This window comes from Podarcis bocagei (genome assembly GCF_964188305.1).
Source record: "Podarcis bocagei genome assembly, chromosome: 1".
Lineage (NCBI taxonomy): Eukaryota > Metazoa > Chordata > Lepidosauria > Squamata > Lacertidae > Podarcis > Podarcis bocagei.
The window spans coordinates 10,140,413-10,167,056 of record NC_138125.1 but is presented as its reverse complement, the minus strand read 5'-3'; the positions used below and the strand labels follow the sequence as shown (position 1 = coordinate 10,167,056).

The window sequence follows — 26,644 nt, the reverse complement described above, 5'->3', positions numbered from 1 at the left end:
AAATTTAAAACACTGAATTGTAAAATCAGCTCAAAATACAGTATGAAAACATGAATAACAATAAAATTCAAAGTTCAGAAATCAATTTAGGGGAAATCCATCTAAGAAGCATTAGATAATCCCCAGGGCTAGCTGGCTGAATTAGTCCTACTTGGGCCAGCGAGGAGGCCAGGGGAGAATTAGCTGTGGGGGTCTCAGAGCAGGTAATCTTAATAAAAGGGGAGGGGGAGGGAAGAGAAGGGAAGGGAAGGGAAATAAAAGATCAGGCTGAATTCAAATTAAAGGCCAGGTGGAATAGCTCTGTCTTACAGGCCCGACGGAAGGAGGTTAAATCCTGCAGGGCCCTAGTCTCATGCGACAGAGCATTCCAGCAGGTCGGAGCCACCACTGAAAAGGCCCTGGCCCTGGTGGAGGATAGTCTGACTTCCTTAGGGCCCGGACCTCTAAACTATGGTTATTCATGGACCTTAAGGTCCTCTGCGGGGCAGACCAGGAGAGGCGGTCCCATAAATACGAGGGCCCTAAGCCCTAACCTGAATATCATGGACAGAATCAACACCAAACATCAACAGCCCAGTGCGAATGTGTTGAAATTCACGAACCTAGCTTTCGTTAGGTCTGCTCTGCATGGAATTTAGCTGAGTACAACTGGAATGGCAACCCTCCATCTTCCCCTGAGAGCATCCCGCTCCTTTCTCTTTGTGACGCGCTCTTTTCCACACCTCTGCGCCTGAGAAACAAGGTGCAATGTCTCGCTTCTGGCGCGAAAACACTTGTATACGGCTCAGAAGCAAGGAGTTCCTCTCTAGGCAGCTTCCTCTCCTGTCACTGCTGCTGTCATCAGTGTTTGTGTGTGACTGTTTTTCTGTACATGTTTTGAATGAGCAGCCTTCAGACATTTTGCTACAAGTTCTAGGATGAGCACATCAGTGTACCTCAGTGTGCATTTGGGACACATACACACAAGCCTCCCCCAGACATGTAATTCTATTACGTATGTTTGTTCGAATATTGTAATATTTTTTATTCAGAAGCTTTTAAAAAATCTGCTTTTATTGCTTTTTAAATGAATATCTTATACTATTTTATGTAAACCTAAGTGGTTGGGTGTGCTTTTTTCAGTGACGTAAAAATCTAAGTACCGAATTTTTTGCTCTATAAGACTCACTTTTTCCCTCCTAAAAAGTAAGGGGAAATGTGTGTGTGTGTTATGGAGCGAATGCAGGCTGCGCAGCTATCCCAGAAGCCAGAACAGCAAGAAGGATTGCTGCTTTCACTGTGCAGTGATCCCTCTTGCTGTTCTGGCTTCTGAGATTCAGAATATTTTTTTTCTCGTTTTCCTCCTCCAAAAACTAGGTGCGTCTTGTGGTCTGGTGCGTCTTATAGAGCGAAAAATACGGCAGACAAGAAACAAAGCGATTTGGGGGATGAGAGAGCGATCTCTTTTACAGTTCTCTTTTAGTATTTTATTTATTGTAGCTTTTTTCCTGGAAGAAGAGTTATCAGGCTAACTCTTCCCAGGAAAGATGCGCTCAGTGTGCCCCCTTTAAGATACGAGGGTTGGACCCCATCACTGCACACACCATCACACACCAGTCCTTGCTAGTTATCTGGCTGTTCAGTCCTCTAGTGTCAAACATGGACCTGGGGTTCTAATCCTCACTTAGTGGCCACCAAGACCATATAACACTGGTCCTTAAAGACTTACATTGGCTCCCAGCATGTTTCTGAGCACAATTCAAAGTGTTGGTGCTGACCTCGAAAGCCCTAAACAGCCTCGGCCCAGTATACCTGAAGGAGCGTCTCCACCCCCATCGTTCTGCCCGGACACTGAGGTCCAGCTCTGAGGGCCTTCTGGCGGTTCCCTCACTGCAAGAATTGAAATTACAGGGAACCAGGCAAAGGGCCTTCTCAGTAGTGGCACCCTCCCTCTGGAATGCCCTTCCACCAGATGTCCAGGAAATAAACAACTACAGTCATACCTCATGTTACGTTTGCTTCATGTTACGTTTTTTTTCAGGCTGTGGGTTACTTCAGAGTTTCGCTGCTCGCGCATGCGCAGTAGCGCTAAATCACGCTTCACGCATGCGCACAAGTACCAAATCACGCCGCGCACCTGCGCAGATACGGCACTTCAGGTAGCGGGCTTTTCATGTTGCGAACGAGCCTCCGGAACGGATCTCGTTCGCAACCAGAGGTACCACTGTGTCTGACTTTTAGAAGACATCTGAGGGCAGCCCTGTTTAGGGAAGTTTTTAATGTTTGATGTTTTATTGTGTTTTTAATATTCTGTTGGGAGCCGCCCAGAGTTGCTAGGGAAACCAGATGGGCGGGGTATAAAATTATTATTATTATTATTATTATTATTATTATTATTATTATTATTATTATTGCTGCCATAAAGCTCATTGAGTAGGCTTGGGCTGGTCATTGTTTCTCAGCCTAACCTACCTCACAGGGTTCTTGTGGGGATCAAATAGGGGGGGACCATTTACGGCACCTTGACATTACTTGAAATATGTACATACTGTTCCCATTTCAGGTCAGAAGAAAAACAAGAACATGGAAAATAATTTGCTGCCCAACTCTATGAAAATGCACAGGAGGTGGCCAAGATGATAAGGATCTGGGAACTGTTGAGGGAGCTTAACCTGGAAAAGAGGAGACCGTGAGGAGATATGAGATCCATCTCCATATATCTCAAGGGCTGCCACCCATGGCTTCAAGTTGCAAGAAAGAGGTGTGACGTTAACATATGAGAATGCTGGAGGTGAAATAGTTAAACAGGTTACCCAATCAGAACCCAGGGGGGTGGAGTCAGTGGGACTATAAAACCAGCTCTGGGAGGGGCGAAGGGAAGAGTTCGTTGGGAGTTGGGTGGTTGGTTGGAGTGGGAGTGAATTGGGATAGAGTCTGTGGGCAGGTTGAGTTAGTGTAGAGAAATAAGCTGAGTCAGGAACAGTTAGGGCTAGGAAGACAAGTAAATATCTGAGAGGTGGCTTAGTGAGTGAGAGCAGGTAGCGGAAGTTATTGGTCTGGATAGGCACCCTGTGAATGTAATTGACCGTTACCGTTTATGAAACCACACGCTTGTTAAACTGCAATAGATAAACAGAAGCTTATGTTCCAATTGAACCCTGACTGGACTCAGTATTGTACCAGGTAGGGCCTGGGTGGTGGCAGCGAGAAATAAAGCGGTGGCATAGGGATCAATAGACGGTGAAACGTCCAGGGACCCTGTGTGATCGCCACAAGGGGATTCTGACTAAACATCTGCCATGGATGCTTCAGTTGAGATTTCTGCATTGCAGGGGGTTGGACTAGATCAGTGTTTCCCAACCTTGGGCCTCCAGCTGTTTTTGGACTACAACTCCCATCATCCCTAGCTAGCAAGACCAGTGGTCAAGGATGATGGGAATTTTAGTTCAAAAACAGCTGGAGGCCCAAGGTTGGGAAACACTGGACTAGATGACCCTCAGGGTCCCTTCCAACTCTATAGTTCCATGATTCTATGATTCAGCCATATGGATCATTAACACAATTAATGGTGCTTCCCAAGGAATAAGGGGCCTTGAAAGCTGCAGTCAGAAGTTCTGCAAGTCAGCACGACACAGCTCGATTCTCACCAGCAGGAACCATTGACTGGGGTTCAGCGCTAAGCCCACAGCTTGTTAATAAGACACAAAAAGGTGTCTCCAAGTGCTACTGATGCTTTCGACTCCTACACGATGTGATTGGCTCAAGCAAAAACCAAACAAACCATAAAATAAATGGAGGAAATGGAATTTGCTTTGCAGGGCGGAGGCCAAAGCTCAGCTGACGAGAGTTGTTAAATCAGTTGCGGCAGGACAACCCGCCCTTGTTTGCTATGCTCCTCCTATGTCACCAGGAAACCTTCTCTGAAAAGCAGAGTCTTATGCAATACATTTCTGATGCTCTAGGAACCATCGCTTCCCATGAGTGACAGTCAATCAAACAGGTGTCGCTGCCTCCAATAAAACAAGTATTTTTTTTCAGGCAACACAATAAACCTGCACAAGAAGGCGTTGTTTTCTGTCCCACCGTTTCCATTCTGCTGCAGTTCATCCTCTGCCCAAAACTCTGTTATTTGCCTCTCTGTCCTTTGTGGCAAAGCTTTGTGACTTTCACAATTAGCAAAGTCACATCCTCAAAACATTATTCCACCCCGTTCATTTCAATGCAATGGAAATTCAATGGCAATTCAAATTGAGGGGGAGTGGCGTAATTAATTACGTATTGTTTGCAGACTGACGGCCGCCGCGGAATGCCGGTTGTATTTGCTGGATTGATTTCTGTCCCAGACATGGAAAAAAACACATAATATCCAGCCTGTTTCTGTTTAAATCTGAATCCTTAGACATTTCTAGGTGCGAGTGGGGATGTGTGAACACGCCCTCAAGCCGCAATCTCTCCTTGAAATTGCCTTCCATTGCCTGGAGAAATATCTCCAGCTTCATTGATACCCCTCCTTTCTATATAAAATGCCATGGGCAATGAAATATACTCGGAGTCGAGTGTGGATTTCATGCTCTTTATTCAGCTCATAGTAGCGAGGAATGGAAGTTACCCCAAAATGTCTGCTTTATATACATTATTTACACAATGGGCCCCATGTGATTGGCTAATTCCGGGATTCTCCTATATAATAATAATATAATAATAATTTATTATTTGTACCCCGCCCATCTGGCTGTGTTTCCCCAGCCACTCTGGGCGGCTTCCATAGAAACCAAAAAACACTAAAATATCATACATTAAAAACTTCCCTGAACAGGGCTGCCTTAAGATGTCTTCTGAATGTCAGGTAGTTGTTTATCGTTTTGACATCTGATGGGAGGGCGTTCCACAGGGCGGGCGCCACTACCGAAAAGGCCCTCTGCCTTGTTCCCTGTAGCTTTGCTTCTCGCAATGAGTGAACCGCCAGAAGGCCCTCGGCGCTGGACCTCAGCGTCCTGGCAGAACGATGGAGGTGGAGACGCTCCTTCAGGTATACTGGGCCGAGGCCGTTTAGGGCTTTAAAGGTCAACACCAGCACTTTGAATTGTGCTCGGAAACGTACTGGGAGCCAATGTAGGTCTTTCAAGACCGGTGTTATGTGGTCTCGGCGGCTGCCCCCAGTCACCAGTCTAGCTGCCGCATTCTGGATTAGCTGTAGTTTCCGAGTCACCTTCAAAGGTAGCCCCACATAGAGCGCATTGCAGTAATGCAAGAGATAACTAGAGCATGCACCACTCTGGCGAGACAGTCTGCGGGCAGATAGGGTCTCAGCCTGTGTACCAGGTGGAGTTGGTAGACTTGACCTGCGCCTCCATGGACAGCTGTGAGTCCAAAATGACTCCCAGGCTACGCACCTATAGGCCGCGGGTGGCGCTGTGGATAAAACCTCAGCGCCTAGGGCTTGCCGATCGCATGGTCGGCGGTTCGAATCCCCGCGGCGGGGTGAGCTCCCGTCTTTCGGTCCCAGCTCCTGCCCACCTAGCAGTTCAAAAGCACCCCTAAGTGCAAGTAGATAAATAGGTACCGCTTTATAGCGGGAAGGTAAACGGCGTTTCTGTGTGCTGCGCTGGTGCTGGCTCGCCAGAGCAGCTTCGTCATGCTGGCCACGTGACCCGGAAGTGTCTCCGGACAGCGCTGGCCCCCGGCCTCTTAAGCGAGATGGGCGCACAACCCTAGAGTCGGACACGACTGGCCCGTACGGGCAGGGGTACCTTTACCTTTACCTATAGGCCAATCATGTTGGGGATTCACTTCCACCTGGAGCTGGATTGGGTGGCTCCTGCGGACCAATCAGACTGCTGTATTCTGGATCCTATTGTTCTAGGACCAATCAGATGCTGCATTCTGAATCCTATTGTTCTAGGACCAATCAGGCTGCTACATTTTGGATCCTATTCAACTCAGTACATAACAGGCAACTAGATCGCAGCCCCTCTGCCCCTGACCGCAAGCTTCTGAATTCAAGCCCAGACACATCTGCTAAGCTAGGAGATTCTGCATGCTGGCTACAAAAAAATATATAAAAATGTTTTTACATACCAGGCGGCCTGTTAATAGCCAGGTTCCGGAAGTGGCTGCCTTTGATCATTTCGACAGACAGCCGCCCCGTCGTGGCATTGTAGGATAGGCCCACCAGCAGTTCTGGAACCCCTCCGTGTGACAGGGACTGGGTCGAAGAAGCACTGTCGCTGTGAGAGATGGCCGAGAGACTCATCTGGGAGCCTCCACTCTGTTGGGGATGGAGAGCAGAGAGTAAGCGTTAACCAGGAGGTGGAGGGAATGTTATTTCATATGTAGTGGACTTGTAAAAGGGTAAAAGAGTACAGTGGATGCTTGGGTTGCAAACATGATCTGTGTGGGAAGCACATTCACAACCCGCAGCGTTCACAACCCGTAGTGCCCCGTGTGTATACGCACGCACCAGTTGTGATTTGGCGCTTCTGCGCATGCGCAAAGCACGATTTAGCACTTCTGCGCATGCGCGACCGCCAAAACCCGGAAGTAACCCATTTCGGTACTTCCAGGTTTCGGCGCATCCATAACCCAAAAAACACAACCTGAAGCGTCTGTAACCCAAGGTATGACTGTATTGGGAAATGATCCATAATGAATTGCAAAAAATGTTTAAAAGTACTTTCCCAAAAAACCCAGAGTCCTTTCTGTTGGAGATAATTCAGACTGAAATTCCCAGGTGTCAGAAAAGGTTATTTATGTATGCCACTACTGCGGACCGTTTTTTGTTAAATCGGGATCCGCCATTATGAGACAGACTATGTTGCGAGATTAACAGTCATGGGGGAGGCGAGCCATTACTCTGTTATCATGTTTGTATTCTAAGTTCGACTTGGCAATTCTTCTCTGGAAAGACTAATTTATGGTGCAACTTGTCTGGGAAAATTAATGAGCAAACGCCTAGATTTTATTTCATCGGAACTGAGAAATATGGCGTCTGCCACCTGAGGAGGACTTTTGGATCAGCGTGTGAGGATTTATGGCAAACAAAAGACTTACCAGCTTTAAAAAAAGAGAGAGCCTTACAAAGTTCACACAGAAGCATAATATTGCTTACTGTAACTCGCCTGTGGAAACAACTCAGAGGCTATTAAGAAGAAAAAGGAAAACAACAAGAAGATTGAAAGATGGGATTGGTGAACACTAAAAGCAGGAGAAATATGAGATGATTGGACCCTACTGAACTCGAAGAATGGGACCCCCCCCAAAAAAAATTATAATTTGGCAAAATATTTGGACTTTATGATATGTATTGGTATAATTTGGAATAATTAAGGTGATATGATTGGATTGTTAAATGGAAAACCTAATAAAAATTATTATTAAAAAAGATTAGTTTGTTGTTTATTGTATTCCATTATGAAAAGTCTCAATAAAATTTGAAATTAATGGACTATGCAGAATTAGATAAATTAACAGGAAGGATTCGAAACCTGCGGGACCAGAGATTCTTAGAAGACTGGAGTGAACATCTGAACTATTTGGAAAGCAATTGTAATAAACAGATCACGCTAGTAGGACTGCAAGAAGTTCTGTAAGGAGGATTATATGAAACAAGAAAGACTATGAAGAGAATTATTAGTTAATGACAATTAAAAGTAACAGAGAAATTAAGAAATGCAGAATAAGTGATGAAGAACGTAAAATCTTCAGAGGTTGTGGACGGAAGTCTAAAATATTGTATAAGATAAGAAGTTATGTTAGAAGAAGAAGAAGAGTTTGGATTTGATATCCCGCCTTTCACTCCCCTTCAGAAGTCTCAAAGCGGCTAACATTCTCCTTTCCCTTCCTCCCCCACAACAAACACTCTGTGAGGTGAGTGGGGCTGAGAGACTTCAGAGAAGTGTGACTGGCCCAAGGTCACCCAGCAGCTGCATGTGGAGGAACAGAGACGCGAACCCGATTCCCCAGATTACGAGTCTACCGCTCTTAACCACTACACCACACTGGCTCTCTGGAAAAGATATGTTAAAAAACTGTTGGAAAAGATATGTTAGAAAATTAATTAAAATGCGCCAACGGATACCAGCAAAACAGGGTTACGAAGCTAATCCAAAAAGAAACACCCCCCAAAAAACCAAGACACAGAAGAAAACAATGGCATGGCCCTCCTTCCTTATATCAAGGGCACTACAGATAAAATTAGCAAAATCCTCCATAAACACAATATCAAAACAGCCTTTTGCACCAACCAAAAAATAGCCAATATCCTCAGAAACCCAAAAGATAAAATCCAGTTAGAAAACCAAGGGGTCTATGAAATACCCTGCAAAGTCTGCCCAGCCACGTACATTGGACAAACAAACAGACGAATAAATGCACGTATCGCAGAACACAAGAATGTCGTCAAAAAAAGAAGAAAAAACTTCCTCTCTTTACCAACACATGAAAGAAACAGGACACGAAATTAATTTTGCAGATTCCAAATTGCTCTTTAACATGGAACATCACCACAAGAGAATAATCATGGAAGCCATCGAGATAGAGAAACACCCTCACAACATGAACAAGCGTGACGACACGTCCCGCCTGCCAGACATCTGGAAATTAGCCCTCCCCACAAAAACCGACACCAGAACCAGAGGCACACAGAACGCCATCTCCAATCAACCACACCAGACCCAAACCCAGACCCTCTCCACAGATAAATTACAGACACCATCCAGTAGCCAAACCATAGTGGCACCTCCGGATGCTGCACCCCCCTGCAATCCCAACACAGATCTGGCTGGCACAGGGCACAAAACCACAGCTCGCCCCTATACACGAAGCCAAGCCAGAGCACAACTAAGTGCAGTACAGCCATCTTCTCAGAAAAACTCTTTACAAGCTCAAGAGGTCAAGACACGAAAGCTTTAGCAACTAATCCACACCTAATGACCCTCCTAAGTGGTACTCAGAATATCACTCAAGAAATCACTCAAGATATCCCTCAAGTAATTAATGAACAAAAGAAGAAAAGGCACAATAACCTGGGAACTTCCTCTCTGCCCAGAACGTTGGAGGCTATACACCACACCCCCTCAACAGTATTTATAGGAACTCAAACACTGAGATCCTGCTCTGTTCTAGTAACAAGAAGCCGAAAGCACCAGCCTGAAGATGACGAGTGAGACCTCGTCGAAACGTCGCCTAGACACCCCAACTCTTACACGGGAAGATACCCGAAGACACCAAAACCTGCATTCCTGTACCCGTGAAAATCTACGAAAGCATATATATATATATATATATATATATATATATATATATATATATATATATATATATATATAAAAGAAAAGTCTCAATAAAATTTATGGGGGAGGGGACAACGTTAGGTGGCTTCTTCCAGCCTAAAAACTTACACACAAGTTGCTCCTGGGCTCCAAGACAAGCGTGACCTTCATTTCCCCTTCCTGGTTCAGGTGGCTGAGGTAAAACAGGTGCTCCCCCATCATCCTCTCCTTGATCATTTTGCGCACGGAGTAGAGGCGGAACCGGAGAGCATAGCTGCTCAGCTCCTCCGGCGCCAACTTGCTGAAGGTCACCTTGTCCTTGAACCCAGGGCTGGGGCCTCGCTGGACGCTCGTCTTCCCTCTCTGCTTCTTGCTGGGCATCAGGACCACGTGCACCTGCCAGGAGCTGGCTCCGCTGCGGTCCTTGTCCGGAATCTCCTTCGCCTCCAGAACCGTCACCAGCAGCTTTTGACTCGAGGGCTTGTACTCAAAGAGGACATCCAGGTCGCCGCACTTGGAAATTGGCACGCGGCTGCTTGGCGGAGCCGGAAGGGCACTCGCTCCTTCGTGATCCTGCCGAGGAGATATGTAATGTGGGTTAAAAATATAAGTAATATTAATATTATAATAGGGATGCGGGTGGCGCTGTGGGTTAAACCACATAGCCTAGGACTTGCTGATCAGAAGGTCGGCGGTTCGAATCCCCGTGACGGGGTGAGCTCCCGTTGCTCAGTCCCTGCTCCTGCCAACCTAGCAGTTCGAAAGCATGTCAAAGTGCAAGTAGATAAATAGGTACCACTCCAGCGGGAAGGTAAACGGTGTTTCCGTGTGCTGCTCTGGTTCACCAGAAGTGGCTTAGTCATGCTGCCCGCAAGAGCTGTCTGCGGACAAACGCCGGCTCCCTTGGCCAATAAAGCGAGATGAGCACCGCAACCCCAGAGTCGGTCACAACTGGACCTAATGGTCAAGGGTCCCTTTACCTTTACCTTAATATTATAATAATTTATTATTTATACCCCACCCATCTGGCTGGGGTTTCCCCAGCCACTCTGGGCAGCTCCCAATGGAATATTAAACAGAATAAAACATCAAGCTGGAAAGTTTAGTTTAAAAGACATAACGTAAGAAAAGTTCTGCAGTTCGCACTGTGGCCAACTATATACAGTGGTACCTCTGGATGCGAACGGGATCCGTTCCAGAGCCCCATTCGCATCCTGAAGTGAATGCAACTTGCGTCTGCGCGTGCGCGGGTCACATTTTGCCGCTTCCGTGCATGCACGTGACGTCATTTTGAGCATCTGCGCAAGCGGCGAAACCTGGAAGTAACATGTTCCGTTACTTCCGGGTCGCCGCGGAGCGCAACCCGAAAATATTTAAGCTGAAGCATATTCATCCCGAGGTATGAATGTACCCTCCATCATTTCTCCGATGAAAATAGGGATGTCCTGTTGCCATAACAATAACAACAACAGCAGCAGCAACAACAACCTCCTGCCCATCTGTCTGTGTTGCCCCAGCCACTCTGGGCAGCTTCCAACATATATATAAAAACGCAATAAAACATTGAACATTAATAAACTTCCCTATACAGAGCTGCCTTCAGATGTCTCCTAAAGGTTGTATAGTCTCCTTAGCTCAGGGGTCTCATAACTCCATACCCTCCAACGTTTCTCTGATGAAAATAGGGACATCCTAGTATACCGTCCAACATTTCTGCCATGGAATTATACTCAGTATTGATCCAGAGTAGATTCCAATGGATAGTTAGCAGAGTAAAAACTTAAACATGTTGCAGGATTCCCAAAAAATAGACCAGAGGCAATTAATATTTCATCCAGCAGAGCTTTACTGCTACTGAAGGCAAATGAGCATAATGGTCACAAATCCAATACAATCAGGATTGGCCCTGTCCATAAAAAATCCAGTTGCAGCAGACGTAACTTAAATTTACAATAACTTAACCTTACCTTACAATAACTTAACTAAACCTTAACAGTAAGCATACTATGTACAGAACACCATACCAGAAGGAAAAGAGATAGAAAGAGAAAAGTGAAAACCAGGCTCCTTCTGGCCTTACTTTTATAGTCAGCATGACCTTGACAGAAAAGATAAGAGAACTAGTTTAAACCAGCTTCTCGGAAGGAATAACCCAAACATCACGACCTTCTGCTTGTTTCTTTTGCACAGAGAAGCTTCCAGAACCCTCTTGAATTAAGTAGTATAAGAAAGATCTCTACACATCAGATCAATACTTTCTGCACTAAGAAATGCAAAGTGACAATTTCAATTATTGTTTGTTTGTTTGTTTGTTTGTTTGTTTGTTTGTTTGTTTGCACCCCACCAATCTGACTGGGTTGCCCCAGCCACTCTGGGACATTCTAAGGAAAAGCAGGACATTCCAGGATCAGATCAGAAACCGGGACTACTTCTGTAAATCCGGGACTGTCCCTGGAAAATAGGGACACTTGGAGGGTCTGCAACTAGACCTCCACGAGAAGCTTGCAAACAGGACTCGAGTGCAACAACAGTACTTTCCCCTCTTGGGATTCCGGCCTGGAAGTCTCGACCCTTGCGGTGGTATTAAAATTCTGGGATCAAGTCATTTCTTTGGAGGGGTAAACAGCTCCAAAGTCCTCCCAGCTGCGAAAAACTGCAAGCAGGGCCTTAATGCATTTTCAAGCTGCTATCAGCCAAGGAAGATATTTGATACAGGACTTTAAGCCTGCCTGCTGTCAGCTGCTTAGAGGGTTCTTCAATATAATAACAGTTATTTTTGTGCTCTGTGGTTCTCTGTAAGCCTCGCTGCAATTTACACTTTGCAATGGCAACAGCACTTTGCCTTGCTTTGTTGTGAACGAATATTCGAAGGCAAGCCGCATGGCAATAGGAATTGCTGTAGCTCCATGATTCTGGAATTTTGTCAGACCGCAGGCCAAGAAGCCAAGAGAAAGCAGGATCTTAGACCAGGGATATAGTCTCCTCTCTCGGCGTTAGGTGTTGGGACAGAGGCCAGTGGGAGGTTAGGGAAATGCAAAGGAGCCAAATCATTACTATTATCAGTGCTATTTTTATAGAAAAAAAGGTGCTGGAACACTAAAGAATGTCTCCCTTGTTGTCTTATAATGGTAATGGCACCCACCTGAGAGGTGCCAGAAATGGGGAGGTGCTGCAGAAAAGGCCCATTATCGTGTTGCCACTTTCTGGACCTCTCATATATGAGGCACGCAGAAAAGGGCTGGTCTCATGGAGAGGTGGTCCTTGAGATATTGTAGTCCTGAGCCATTGAAGGCTTTATGGGTCATAGGATTGTAGTCCATCTGGATGACTGCAACAGTGCTCCCTCCCCTTGTGATTCCCAATTATTGATTTGTTGTTTAGTCGTTTAGTTGTGTCCGACTCTTCATGACCCCATGGACCAGAGCACGCCAGGCACTCCTGTCTACCACTGCCTCCCGCAGTTTGGTCAAACTCATGCTGGTAGCTTCGAGAACATGGTCCAACCATCTCGTCCTCTGTCGTCCCCTTCTCCTTGTGCCCTCCATCTTTCCCAACATCAGGGTCTTTTCCAGGGAGTCTTCTCTTCTCATGAGGTAGCCAAAGTATTGGAGCCTCAACTTCAGGATCTGTCCTTCCAGTGAGCACTCAGGGCTGATTTCCTTCCGAATGGAGAGGTTGGATCTTCTTGCAGTCCATGGGACTCTCAAGAGTCTCCTCCAGGACCAGAATTCAAAAGCATCAATTCTTTGGCGATCAGTCTTCTTTATGGTCCAGCTCTCACTTCCACACATCACTACTGGGAAAACCATAGCTTTTACTATACAGGCCTTTCTTGGCAAGGTGATGTCTCTGCTTTTTAAGATGCTGTCTAGGTTTGCCATCGCCTTTCTCCTAAGGAGCAGGCGTCTTTTAATTTTGTGACTGCTGTCACCATCTGCAGTGATCATGGAGCCCAAGAAAGTAAAATCTCTCACTGCCTCCATTTCTTCCCCTTCTATTTGCCAGGAGGTGATGGGACCAGTGGCCATGATCCCCTTCATGGATCACTGCCTTGCCGTGGCGAAAGGGCTTGAATAACTCAGAGAAGCTATGAACTATGCTGAGCAGGGCACCTAAGATGGACAGGTCATAGTGGAGAGTTTTGACCAAACGTGATCCACCTGGAGGAGGAACCGGCAAGCCACTCCAGTATCCCTGCCAAGAAAACTCCAAGGACAAAGACAACAGGCATATAAAAGCCATCACTACTGATGCAAAAAAAAGTAGCATGAATATTGGTGAGCTTTGTCTGGCACCTTGAACCCATGGCCTTCTGCAGGTGCTTCAACCTGCGATAATTTCTCCTTCAACACATTTGTACAATACAGAAGTGTATTGTGCCATGAAAATTACAGTGTGGGAGGCTGGCCTAATTCCTAGCCAACTGTGCTGCAAACATCTTTCTTACGCCTTCAGGCTAACAAAGCCAAAGCATAAATACTGTTGTAGATTCTTTGGGGGCGGGGGGAACGATAACTCCCTAAACCCTAGAAATTAGTAAATGGTAGGATTTTGATTATTTGTGGCATGAAGGGAGAAATAAAAAACTGCAGAGGAATTCCTCAGCTAGCCTGTGCAAAATGACCCAGTCAAGCTAAGGCCATCAAGAAAAAATAGAGGGCCATTGGCAATGCAAGAGAAATGTCCTCCCTCATTGTCCTGGGGTGACAGGAAAAGAGAGGGTTTTTTTTAGCAAGGTGTGCTGGGAAGAAGAAGGGGAGGAGAGACTGGGATCCATCTTGGGCAGGTTGGCTGAAGGCTGGCTGGGAAAGATGCCATGGACCCCAGGACTGCACTGCTGTGGGGTACAAGCCCATCTTGGAATGACAATGCTGTAAGATCTGGACTCCCTCCATGCAGACTGAAGGTGTCAACAGGTGAATGAACCATATTTCTTAAAGCGAAGACAAGTCTCTGCCATGTCTTAATTCTCCAAAGGAACACAGCCCCTGGATGAGTGCCTGGGTCCACATGGAATCTTGTAGAGAGTGGGAGCACCAACTTTTGTAACAACACAAAAGCTTTCCACCTCCTCACCTCTGAGTTGCACATGAGCATCTTCTCGCTAAATGTGAAATCGAGCCATAGTTTTTTGTATTTTCCAGTGGGTCTTGCAGGCAAACCCTTCTGCCTTCTTGCAGAACATTTATTTTGATGAAACAAAACCAGGGTGGGAGGGAAGAGAGAGAGAGAGAGAGAGACAGATAGACAGTCAGGTGTTCAGCTTCCTGGGTGCATGTGTTTCCTCTTCAAAGGTGCTCTTTAATCTCAGACTAGAAAGAGTTGCTATAGAGACCCCTCCTTTCTATTTAAACATGAGCACGCGCTGAAAAGAACAGGACATTCAAGGACTAGAGCAAGCCTACCCAAGCTTAACGGCTTTTGTTTCCACTGATGCTTTTTAACCTTGATTTGTTTAAAATCATCTTGATGTTTTCCTGCTGCTGATCGCTGTTTTAATTGTTTGCACGTTGCCTTGATTGCCAGCTGGCCGTCGGGTGTTTGGGAAGGGATGCACTAAGGGTTTTACAAGCCCTGTGCTCAGAGCTCTCACACCTTCCAAGTGTCCCTATTTTCCAGGAACAGCCCTGGAATTACAAAAGCCATTATGGCTTCTGAGTTGATCCCAGAATGTCCCGATTTCCCCTGCCAGTGCCACCACCAAGAGTTTGGGGAGGTGGGTGAGCTGGCACCTGTCCCGAGCAGCTGTGGCAGTGAGGGAGCATCCCATGGCCTCTCCCTGGTCCTGAATGGGGTAACTGTGCCCCTGAAGGACCAGGTGCGCAGCCTGGGAGTCATTCTGGACTCACAGCTGTCCATGGAGGCGCAGGTCAATTCTGTGTCCAGGGCAACTGTTTACCAACTCTATCTGGTACACAGGCTGAGACCCTACCTGCCCGCGGACTGTCTTGCCAGAGTGGTGCATGCTCTGGTTATCTCCCGCTTGGACTACTGCAATGCGCTCTATGTGGGGCTACCTTCGAAGGTGACCCAGAGAACTGCAACTAATCCAGACTGCAGCAGCTAGACTGGTGACTGGGAGCGGCCTCCGAGACCATATAACACCAGTCCTGAAAGACCTACATTGGCTTCCAGTACATTTCCGATCGAAGACAGGAGTGCCTGGCGTGCTCTGGTCCAACTAATCCAGAATGCAGCAGCTAGACTGGTGACTGGGAGCGGCCTCCGAGACCATATAACACCAGTCCTGAAAGACCTACATTGGCTCCCAGTACATTTCCAAGCGAAGACAGGAGTGCCTGGCGTGCTCTGGTCCATGGGGTCACGAAGAGTCGGACACGACTAAATGACCAAACAACAACAACAACACATTTCTGAGCACAATTTAAAGTGTTGGTGCTGACCTTTAAAGCCCTAAACGGCCTCAGCCCAGTATACCTGAAGGAGCATCTCCACCCCCATCATTCAGCCCAGATACTTGAGGTCCAGCACTGAGGGTTCTGCTGCAGCCAATCGGAACCCACGGAATCTGCGTTGGACGTTCAGGTTCCAAAAGAATGTTTGCAAACCAGAACACACAGTTCCAGGTTTGCGGCGTTCAGGAGCAGAAACGTTTGACTCGCAAGGTGCTCAACTTCCAAGGTATGACTGTATGCAGGGATTTATGTTATGCAAAATGAACCATGGAAAGAGAAGAAGGGAAGTCATTGATATTTTAAGGTTGTTGAAATGAATATTCTGAAATGCAAAGCAGAAAATTAAATAAAAATTACAGTGGTACCTCGGGTTAAGTACTTAATTCGTCCCAGAGGCCGTTCTTAACCTGAAACTGTTCTTAACCTGAAGCACCACTTTAGCTAATGGGGCTTCCTGCTGCTGCCGCACCGCTGCAGCACAGTGTGGTCTCGTAATCTGGGGAATCGGGTTCGCTTCCCTGCTCCTCCACATGCAGCTGCTGGGTGACCTTGGGCTATTCACACTTCTCTGAAGTTTCTCAGCCTCACTCACCTCACAGAGTGTTTGTTGTGGGGGAGGAAGGGAAAGGAGAATGTTAGCCACTTTGAGACTCCTGAAGGGGAGTGAAAGGCGGGATATCAAATCCAAACTTCTTCTTCTTCTTTCTGTTCTCATCCTGAAGCAAAGTTCTTAGCCCGAGGTACTTTTTCTGGGTTAGCAGAGTCTGTAACCTGAAGCGTATGTAACCTGAAGCGTATGTAACCCGAGGTAGTACTGTATACAAAAAGAAGAAGAAAAAACGTCCCTATTTTCATCTGAGGAATGTTAAAGGGTATATGCTCTTCGAGCATAAAACACGGGGGGTGGCCAAACCCCTTTTTCTGCAGTACCCCAAGGGCCCAAGAGCAAGTATTTTGCCAGGCACTTGGGGAGGACTGACAAAGGACTTTGGCAGGGCACTTGTCCTGCCCACCAGTCTGTGTTGACCTGCAGGGGTGGGGTGGGGGATGGGGAGAAAGACCTTTGGTCTCATCCAGCAGGACTCTTCTTCTTGTTGTTGTTGTTGTTGTTGTTTAGTCATTTAGTCGTGTCCGACTCTTCGTGACCCCATAGACTAGAGCACACCAGGCACTTCTGTCTTCCACTGCCTCCCGCAGTTTAGTCAAATTCATGCTGGTAGCTTCGAGAACATTATCCAATCATCTCATCCTCTGTCGTCCCCTTCTCTTTGTGCTGTCCATCTTTACCAACATCAGGGTCTTTTCCAGGGAGTCTTCTCTTCTCCTGAGGTGGCCAAAGTATTGGAGCCTCAGCTTCCGGATCTGTCCTTCCAGTGAGCACTCAGGGCTGATTTCCTTCAGAATGGAGAGGTTTGATCTTCTTGCAGTCCATGGGACCCTCAAGAGTCTCCTCCAGCACCATAATTCAAAAGCATCTATTCTTCGGCGATCAGCCCTCTTTATGGTCCAGCTCTCACTTCCATACATCACTACTGGGAAAACCATAGCTTTAACTATACGGACCTTTGCTGGCAAGGACTCTTCTTACTCCCTCTAAATCCCCATGATTCCCCATCACATGGGGTATGTGTGAATATTTTGCCACGTTTGAAAGCGACGTAACTCATTGGCTTAAGGAATTTGGGTTTTGGCTGTGAGCAGCTCCTTCCTTCTGGCCAGAGCTACCTGCGATGTAAGGAACAGACAACCTGTGCCTAACATACCTGCCACTTCTGGTTGGAGCACCATAATGCTTGGCATTCTTCCCATCCTGTTTCATAATTCTGCTCCTTAGAAATGCTTGCTGAACACATTCATTTTCCAAGGCTATGCAGCCTGAACAACTCTCTTCCGAGCTCAAACAATGTTCTTCGTTTGAGCCCGGCGGAAAGATGTCATCAGCATTAGATTTAGCTGAATACGTCCTTCACTGCAGTCCACTCCCAATACAACAACTGAATTTATATACGTGTGGTGGAAGAAAAAAATAAGCAAATAAGAGGAAAAGGGGGGAAAGCAATATCCATCGAACAAAGCAAGCAATTACGGGAATGGCCCTGAAATGGTTTTTGTGGTTCCACCATCAAAAGTGAAGGGTTCTTTTAAAATAAAAAATTTAAAAATCCAAATAAGTGGGTGTTTGAATGGAGTTTTAAGACCGGGAATATTTTTAGAATATAAGAATAGCAGAGGCAGCCTTTTATCTCAGCCCCACAATGCAGCCAGACAAGCTACTCAGAGGAGGCTGAATGAAATCCAGGCACATACAACTTCGCTGCTTCTTGTTTAGCCCAACAAACCATTATGTGCTGGTGATGGAACAAGTGACAAGCTTCAGGGCTCCTCCCGTGGCTCGTCTTCTTGGTTTGTTAAAATTGCAGATTCCGGCGACATCCAAACCATGGAACTGGTTTAAGCGCTACTTACAAATCAAGGCTGCAACCCACAGTTGAATCCTAGTTTACAAGCCAGGACTATACACAGCGCTTAAACCTACGGCAAACCTTTCTTTTTTTAAAAAGGCTGGGTGGTGAAGTAGTGTGGTGTAGTGGTTAGAACGTTGAATTGGGACCTGGGAGGTAAAAGGTAAAGGTAAATGGACCCCTGACTGTTAAGTTCAGTCATGGACGACTCTGGGGTTGCAGCGCTCATCTCGCTTTACTGGCAGAGGGAGCTGGCGTTTGTCCGCAGACAGCTTCTGGGTCATGTGGCCAGCATGACTAAGCTGCTTCTGGCGAACGAGAGCAGCACAAGGAAATGCCGTTTACCTTCCCACCGGAGTAGTACCTATTTATCTACTTGCACTTTGACATGCTTTTAAACTGCTAGGTTGGCAGGAGCAGGGACCGAGCAACGGGAGCTCACCCTGTCGTGGGAGCGTTCAAATCCCCGCTCAGTCATGAAGCTCACTGGGTGATCTTAGGCCAGCCACGGCCTCTCAGCCTGACCTACTTTACAGGGATGTTGTGGCGATTAGATGAGGAGGGGAAGGACCGTGTATGCTACCAAGCTTCTTGGAGGAAAAGGTGGGATATATAGCAATAAATAAACAGACAAGTACAGTGGTACCTCTAAATTCGAACGGGATCCATTCCGGAGCCCCGTTCGTATCTAGAAGTAAACGTAACTAGCGACGGCGCATCTGTGTACGCATGCGTCGCTTTCCGCCGCTTCTGCGCATGCGCGTAATGTCATTTTGAGCATCTGCACAAGTGGCGAAACCCGGAAGTAACACGCTCCATTACTTCCGGGTTGCCGAGGAGTACAACTCGAACGCACTCAACTCGAAGCGTCTTCAACCAGAGGTATGACTGTATTGTAAGATTTGAGCACAATTAAGCTGGTTAAACACACACACACATCTACCTTGCATCTTATAATTCATAACGAATTGTGGGAAGAGAAGCCTGGAGCCTAGGCAGCAGGATTTAATCTCTGCTCATTGGCTGATGAGCACAGCCGAGAGATGGGAGCAGATCCGTGAGAGGGTGAGGATTTAAAATGGAAGGGGAAGACTTGCAAAGGTCTTTGCATGTCTCCTCCTTACCTTCTAATTTCCTAATCTCAAGCAAAGGCAGAGGCCTGGAGAAATCCCCTCCTCTTTCAAATGAATGGGAAGGGAGAAAAAGAGGCATATTTTGCAAGCAAAGCCAAAAGCACCCTTTGAAACAGGCTCCTTTAAAGGAAGGTGTGGAGTGCTTTGCAAGTCTCCCCGTGTTCCTCTTTTTAATTTCTGACACTGGTTTTACAGGGGAAGCACAGGAAGACTTGAAAAGCCACAAATAAATGCCGACATGTGGGAGGCCCCATTTCCCCTTGCAAAAAAAAAAAAAGAGAGAGAGAGGAAGAAACGTGGATCTTTATTTTTCTGTTTTGAAATTGTAACACGAGCCCTTGCAGGAGAACTGCTGCACTCATTTTTCAAAACTGTTTGTAGGCTTCATCCCCTCAGAAAGCGCAACCAGGCCTGCAATGTTCATCAACTGTGGTAGGCACTAAAAAAAGTTAAGGAGGGTATATATTTTCCTGCACAAAGACCTCTGGGTGGATCTGACACACACAAAATGGCAGGTGCTCCTTTGCCTGCAAATTTCATCCACTTAAGTAATAAAGGACGAAGTTGCAGCTGTTTTAGATTCCTTGTTATTGTCAATGAGGGGAAAACAGAACTTGAGATTTAACAAGGTATATTCAGACCCGAATAACAGATTGAACTGGAATGAAACAGAGTGGATCTGAAACATATCAGACTGCTTCCGGGTACTACAGGTACAAGAAAAAATCTATCAACTTAGAAGGAAGAGGAGGAGGAGGAAGAGCTGAGGACAGGACATAAAGATATCTGATCAGCCATCTTGCTACCAGGGTGGCATTCAGAGGGGGCCGGAGTTCCAGCCACTAGTGGGTGCTGGACTATCAAGTGCCTTAACTATGGCTAAGTAGCCATCAATGACTCAAACCTACAGAGCCACTAGTGAAATGCAGATATTCCCGGCTTGTAGGGAACAAACCAAATTCTAAGTAGCCATCTGCCAAGTGCCGCCGTTATAACTGTGGTTTGTTAACTTTGGTTAATGATAACTATGGGCTTAGCATTATGTACAGAAGACCATACTTTTGCTTGGTAATCTGAATCTGCCGGAAAGATTTTATGTTGATTTTTTATAAAAAAACAAACTGCAAACTGACGTATTTCAATAATAGCTGTCAAGCATGTGGAGGGGAGGGGAGAAGTATCTGCAGCTGCAGAATTTTATAAAGCCTTGAAAGCCCTCGTTTCCCAATCCCCTTCAGCAATTGCTATTGCTGTAGCGATTGCTACAACATCCTTATCTGGAAAAGGATTCTGGCAGGCAAACGTGTTCTGTAAGAGCAGGCAAACTCGGCCTGCTTTGGGACTACAACTCCCATCATCCCTAGCTAACAGGACCAGTGGTCAGGGATGGTGGGAACTGTAGTCTCAAAACATCTGGAGGGCCGAGTTTGCCTATGCCAGTGTAAGAGTGACTGCATGAATCGAAGTGATGGACGCCACATTCTCGGGGGCAGAGCAGGCAGGGTTTGCAGCTGCCTTATATATAAGGTCAGACGACGGGCCCATCGACCTACACTGACTGGCAGGACCTTTCCAAAGTTTCAGACAGGAAGGGCTCACCCGAGAGGGTTTTCTTTCTGTCCCACCACTTTCCCTGGGGAAACCCACTGTTTACGGCTGAATCAGAGCAAATGTCAATCGGGTGTTCTGCAGATCAACTCTCGTTCCAATACAGCGGTAAACCTCGGGTCTTTCCGGGGAAAGCAGTGGGGCAAAAGAAAGTCATCTAGAACCCCTGCCAAGAAGTCATGGACCAAACGGAAGAAATTGCAGGGCAAATGGAAGTGTGAGTGAGCATAAAGTGTCTCCTGGCCCTGGCATCTTTCCTGGAGGTGCCAGGAATTGAACCCAAGGCCTTGGGCGTTCAAAGCAGATACCGTTGAGCTATGGCTTTGCCACCACACACATTGGTGGTGCTAGATAAATAATAATAGTAGTCGAAAAGCATTCCATATTAACAACCACCACCACCACAACCACCACAACCACCTTTAGGAGTTATCTGAAGGCAGCCCTGTATAGAGAAGTTTATTAATGTTCAAAGTTTTCCTATGTTTTTATATATGTTGGAAGCCGCCCAGAGTGGCTGGGGCAACCCAGTCTGATGGGTGGGGTATTTTTTTTATTATTATTATTATTATTATTATTATTATTATTATTATTATTATTATTTGTACCTCCTCCATCTGACTATGTTGCCCCAGCCACTCTGGGCAGCTTCCAACAAATAGAAAAGCAGAATAAAACATCAGTGTACTGTCATCCCTCGGGTTACAGATGCTTCAGGTTGTGTTTTTTTGAGTTTCGGACCCGCCGTAACCAGAACAGGTTACTTCCGGGTTTCGGCAGTTGAACATGTGCTTTGCGCATGTGCAGAAACGCCGAATCACAACCTGCACATGCGCAGACGCGCCGCTACGGGTTGCAAACGCTGTGGGTTGCGAACATGCATCCTGCACAGATCACAGAGGTATCCCAATATTACAGCGCTCTTTCATTAATTAACTCATTTCATGACATTAAATGTGGTAAACAGAAATGCAGCCGCCCTAGAGAAAACTTGTGAGAAGGAATGAAACAACCTCCATGCTGCAAGAACAACTGCTTTCTTCTTACCTCCGGGCTCCAGGCCGACGAGCTGTCCGTGGCGTCGTTCCCTTCGAATCCTTGGTTGCTAAAAGCCGTCTCCATTTCCAAGCTCCCTTCCGTCTCTTGCCGGCTGAGGCTGGGCGTCGCGCTGACCTCCACCCCTGGGCAGTCTTTGGGCTGCCCAGAGCCCCTGCTCTCCGACGCCGTTCTGGAGTCGAGGGATAGATGGTCATCTTCGTGATAAGAGAGGTTGTCTTGGTAACTCAGTTGGCTGAACCCGTCGAGATCTAGCACATTTTAAGAGCAGAGAGAAAAATAATTTCGGCGGGGGGGATTAAGACCAGCCGTTTCTTTATCCCTCAAGTGTGCAGATGCTTTAATCCGCTGCATCACAGGGCCTAGAAGTGATAACTAGGCATGAGGGGCTTGGGAATCCTGAGCCCCTAAAGGAAGAACGCCTCTTTCCAATGGAATGGCAATGAAGGAGCCAAACTAGCTTCTCCCTTGGGAACCAACCGAAAGGCCTCTTTGCACAAAACCCAAGGAGTTTTGAAGTGCACACCTGAAAATGTAAGGTGAGTGATGAGCAGCTGTTTCAGAGCATGTGCATAACCTCTGCTGCCTTGTGTGACAGCTTTGGGAGAAGAAAAGGCTACACAAATCCAGAGTGAAGTCCCTAAGACAGTGCGATGGCGCCTTGTACACCTCATTCTGGCAGGGATGCCAACTATAGGGAGCAGGAGGGGCTTCAGACCCCTCAATATTTCTAGCCAGAGGGTTGAGCCCTCCCTCCAATATTGAGGGAGCCACCCTCGTTCTGGAAGAAGGTACAGAGTTATAAAGACTAGGACTAGCCGTCTGAGAAACAGTTTCTATCCAAATGCAATTTGGGTTTTAAATACGGTGTAAGGTAGTCTCTGTGGGAGCACCATATTTTTCGCTCTATAAGATGCACCTGACCATAAGACGCACCTAGTTTTAAAGGAGAACAAGAAAAAAAGTATTCTCTCGCTCTCTGCACAGCGCCTCTCCAGCAAAGCGAAGTCAGAATAGCAAGAGGGATCGCTGCGCACCAATCCCTCTCACTCTCCTGGCTTCAGCGAAAGCAACAGAAAGCCTCCGGAGCGCAGCAGAAGGAGCAATCCTGCTGCGCTCTGGAGGCTTCAGGGATAACTGCGCAGCCTGCATTCGCTCCATAAGATGCACACACATTTCCCCTTACTTTTTAGGAAGGGGGGAGTGCGTCTTATAGAGCTGAAAATATGGTCTATTGTATTTAATTATGGGGTATCAGAGTTTTTAGGGGGTTAACCAGGCTGGGATAGCTGAGATAGCAGGCTTGTGGGTTTTTGAATGTCTGATGTAGATTTTTTCAATTTCATTGTTCTGTATGGGACAATGACAATAAAGATTATCGTATTGTACTGTATCGTATCCTCCTCCACCCCCAGGCAAGCACTGGCCTACTGGGTAGGGGCGGGAGGTGAAGAGGACAATTTTCACCCTCCGTGCTCCCCACCATGATTGCAAGTTGTTGGGCACAACCCATCGCGCCTGCCTTCCGGCAACTCATGCAGCCAAGCCGGCGCCCAACGTCTTGCTCTGCTTTCCTTTGGCCCACATCAGAGAGGTTGGAGGAGGGTCTTGTTGTCTGGGCAGCTCAGGACCTCCAGACCCTCTGCCCAGGCTTGCACTGCAAGGAAGTCACTTCAGCGCTTGCTTTCCCCCTTGGAGGCGCACTCCATTGTCTCTCAAGACAGAAGGATGCCAACAGGCCAGGAGTGGTTAGAGGGACTGACTAGAACCTGGCGGCCAGGGTTCAAATCCCCACATTGGGCGGCCTTGAGCCAGCCACTATCTTCCTACCTCACAGGGTTGTCGTGAGGATAAAATGGAGGGGGGAGGAATTTGTACGCCACCTTGATCTCCTTGGAGAAAAGGCGGGATATGAATGTACAGTATTTTTCGCTCTATAGGACCTACTTTTTCCCCTCCAAAAATGAAGTGGAAATGTGTATGCATCCTATGGAGCGAATGCAGGCTCCTTGGCTTCAGCGATAGCAACGCAAAGCCTCCGAAGTGCAGAGGGAGAGCTCCCCCCGTGCTCCGAAGGCTTGCGGATAGCCACCTGAAGCCCCCGGAGCAGAGTGTGAACTCCCGCTGCGCTCCGGGGGCTTCAGGCGGCTATCCGCAAGCCTTCGGAGCGCAGCAGGAGTTCCTGCTGCGCTCCGAAGGCTTGCGGATAGCCACCCGAAGCTTGAGAGCGAGAGGGGTTGGGGCACACCGATCCCTCTTTCTCTCCAGGCTTTGCTTCGCTGGAGAGGCGCTGCACAGTTTTCCCTCTCTGCGCAGCGCCCCTCTATGAAGCGGGAGGAGAAATGGAAGGGGCTCTGTTTCTCCTGCCACTGCACTGAAGGGGCGCTGAGCAGAGAGGGGGAGATTCCCCCCCCCCCCCGTTCTCCCCCTCCTATGGTCTGGTGCATACTATGGTCCAGTGCGGCCTATAGAGCAAAAAATACAGTAATCAGAACATCCTGTTTCTCTATATCACGGAAGGAGAGCCTCGGGCCCAGAGGCTGAATGTGGCCCTCTAGACCTCTGCACTTGGCCCTTGGACTTCTCTCCAGGCCACATCCCTCACTAGCCCTGCTATGCACCCTCCTTCCATGTTTTTGCCTGGCTAGATGTGCCCTTGAACTCTTGTTTGTCTCTTGCTTGTCTGGATGGATCTGTCTTGGGTGCTTCGGCTGAGTTTCCTGCATTCCAAGGGGTTGGACTGGATGACCTTCGGGGTCCCTTCCAACGCTATGATTCCATGATTCTATGACAGAGACAGGGGAGTGCAGAAACCCGCATGCTCTACTAAGGTAAGACGTACACTTGCTTCTCTGCCCACTTTTGCCTTTACTCAGTCGGTAGAGCACAAGGCTCTCAATCGCGGTGCTGCGGGTTCGAGTCCAATTAGGGCAAGATCCCTGCATTGCCAGGGGGCTGGACTAGATGACATTGGGGTGTCCCTTCCAACTCTGCAATTCTATGGTTCTTTGAAGTTGCTCAGGAGCAGCCCTGCAGCTGAAAAAGCTTCCCGCTTCCCTGCTCTGAATTATTTCTCCCGCACCACACATTTACCATCCTTCATTTGCTAGGGAAGAGGGGCAGGGCAGGGAGGTGAAAGAAGCCACCCAGGAATAATGGGAAGCCTTTCCTTGGGCAAAACTCTGCAGGGGTGCTGAGACACTTAACGTTTCAGCTGCGCTCAAGTCTGCAGCCTATGAAAGCCCTGCTGGAATCAGCACAGCTTTATACCGTATTTTTTGCTCTATAAGACTCACTTTTTCCCTCCTAAAAAGTAAGGGGAAATGTGTGTGCGTCTTATGGAGCGAATGCAGGCTGCGCAGCTATCCCAGAAGCCAGAACAGCAAGAGGGATTGCTGCTTTCACTGAGCAGCGATCCCTCTTGCTGTTCTGGCTTCTGAGATTCAGAGTATTTCCCCCCCCCCCTTGTTTTCCTCCTCCAAAAACTAGGTGCGTCTTGTGGTCTGGTGCGTCTTATAGAGCGGAAAATACGGTAGTTTGGCCCTGTGCATTTTCACAAGCCCAGTCGGTTCAATGGGGCTTCCAGCCAAGTTAAAGTGTGCATTTAGGTTGAAAACCACATGGTCCAGTTCTTATGCACAGAACGGGTCCAGATGGCGTTTCCCCACTCCCCAAACCAAAGGCTTATGCTTATGATGGCTCCCAGCTCTGCTAAAATCAAACAGGACTCGGCTCACGCAGCAGATTGCAACTCCAAAATCAACAAGGACATGATTGATATATATATATTTGGGGCACGTCAGAGCGGTGGGCTGAAAAGGCAGGTTTTATAAATGTAAAAAAAAAGGAGTAAATAAAAAAGCGCCGCAGGCTTTTCAGAATAGAAGACGTGCCTTTCTAGTGAGAAGTTACATTACACACTTCCCACACAAAGTTTGCCTCCCCACCGTGCCTTGTGGATTTGGTCTGCAGCCAGGATGTTGGCTATTATTAAGGAATGCGGTTTGAGGGATTCAGTTGGGACGGCTGAATCCTACCGACTAGGTTGGTGAAAACTGTGTTCTGTAAAATCTCGGGGTTCCCTTGGCAACCTTGTACAGTAGTACCTTGGTTCCCGAACTCAATCCGTTCTGGAAGTCCGTTTGACTTCCAAAACGTTCGCAAACCAAGGCACAGCTTCTGATTGGCTGATGGGCCCCGGAAACAACGCCGACAGCCGAAACGGACATTCGGCTTCTAAAAAACGTTCGCAAACCGGAACACTTACTTCCGGGTTTGTGGCGTTCAGGAGCCAATTTGTTTGGGAGCTAAGCCATTCAGAAACCAAGGTACCACTATATAGGTATGTGGGGGAGCCAATGACTGCAGAGTTCCCCAGGGAGAAATTCAGTACAGTGGTAGCTCAGGTTAAGTACTTAATTCGTTCCGGAAGTCCGTACTTAACCTGAAACTGTTCTTAACCTGAAGCACCACTTTAGCTAATGGGGCCTCCTGCCGCTGCCACGCCGCTGAAGCACGATTTCTGTTCTCATCCTGAAGCAAACTTCTTAACCTGGAGCACAATTTCTGGGTTAGCGGAGTCTGTAACCTGAAGCGTATGTAACCTGAAGTGTATGTAACCTGAGGTACCACTGTAATGGCGAACAAGTTTTCCTGAAAAGATTTTTCCCTTGCAAGGCAGGGGAGCATTGAGGTTCATCCTCAGGCACAAAGAGAGACCT

General features: G+C 47.3%; 1 protein-coding gene across 5 annotated transcripts in view; it reads right to left on the bottom strand.

Moving 5' to 3' along the window:
• Positions 1-26,644, bottom strand: part of SYT16 (synaptotagmin 16) — a 111,823-nt gene that overhangs the window by 2,892 nt on the left and 82,287 nt on the right. For all 5 annotated transcript variants that reach the window (XM_081192637.1, XM_081192638.1, XM_081192640.1 and 2 more), the window contains 3 exons: positions 21,915-22,174; positions 9,378-9,821; positions 6,058-6,247 (listed from right to left, as the gene is read on the bottom strand). In XM_081192637.1, coding sequence (XP_081048763.1) covers positions 6,058-6,247; positions 9,378-9,821; positions 21,915-22,174 — 894 coding nt within the window. The remainder of the gene's footprint in view (positions 1-6,057; positions 6,248-9,377; positions 9,822-21,914; positions 22,175-26,644) is intronic.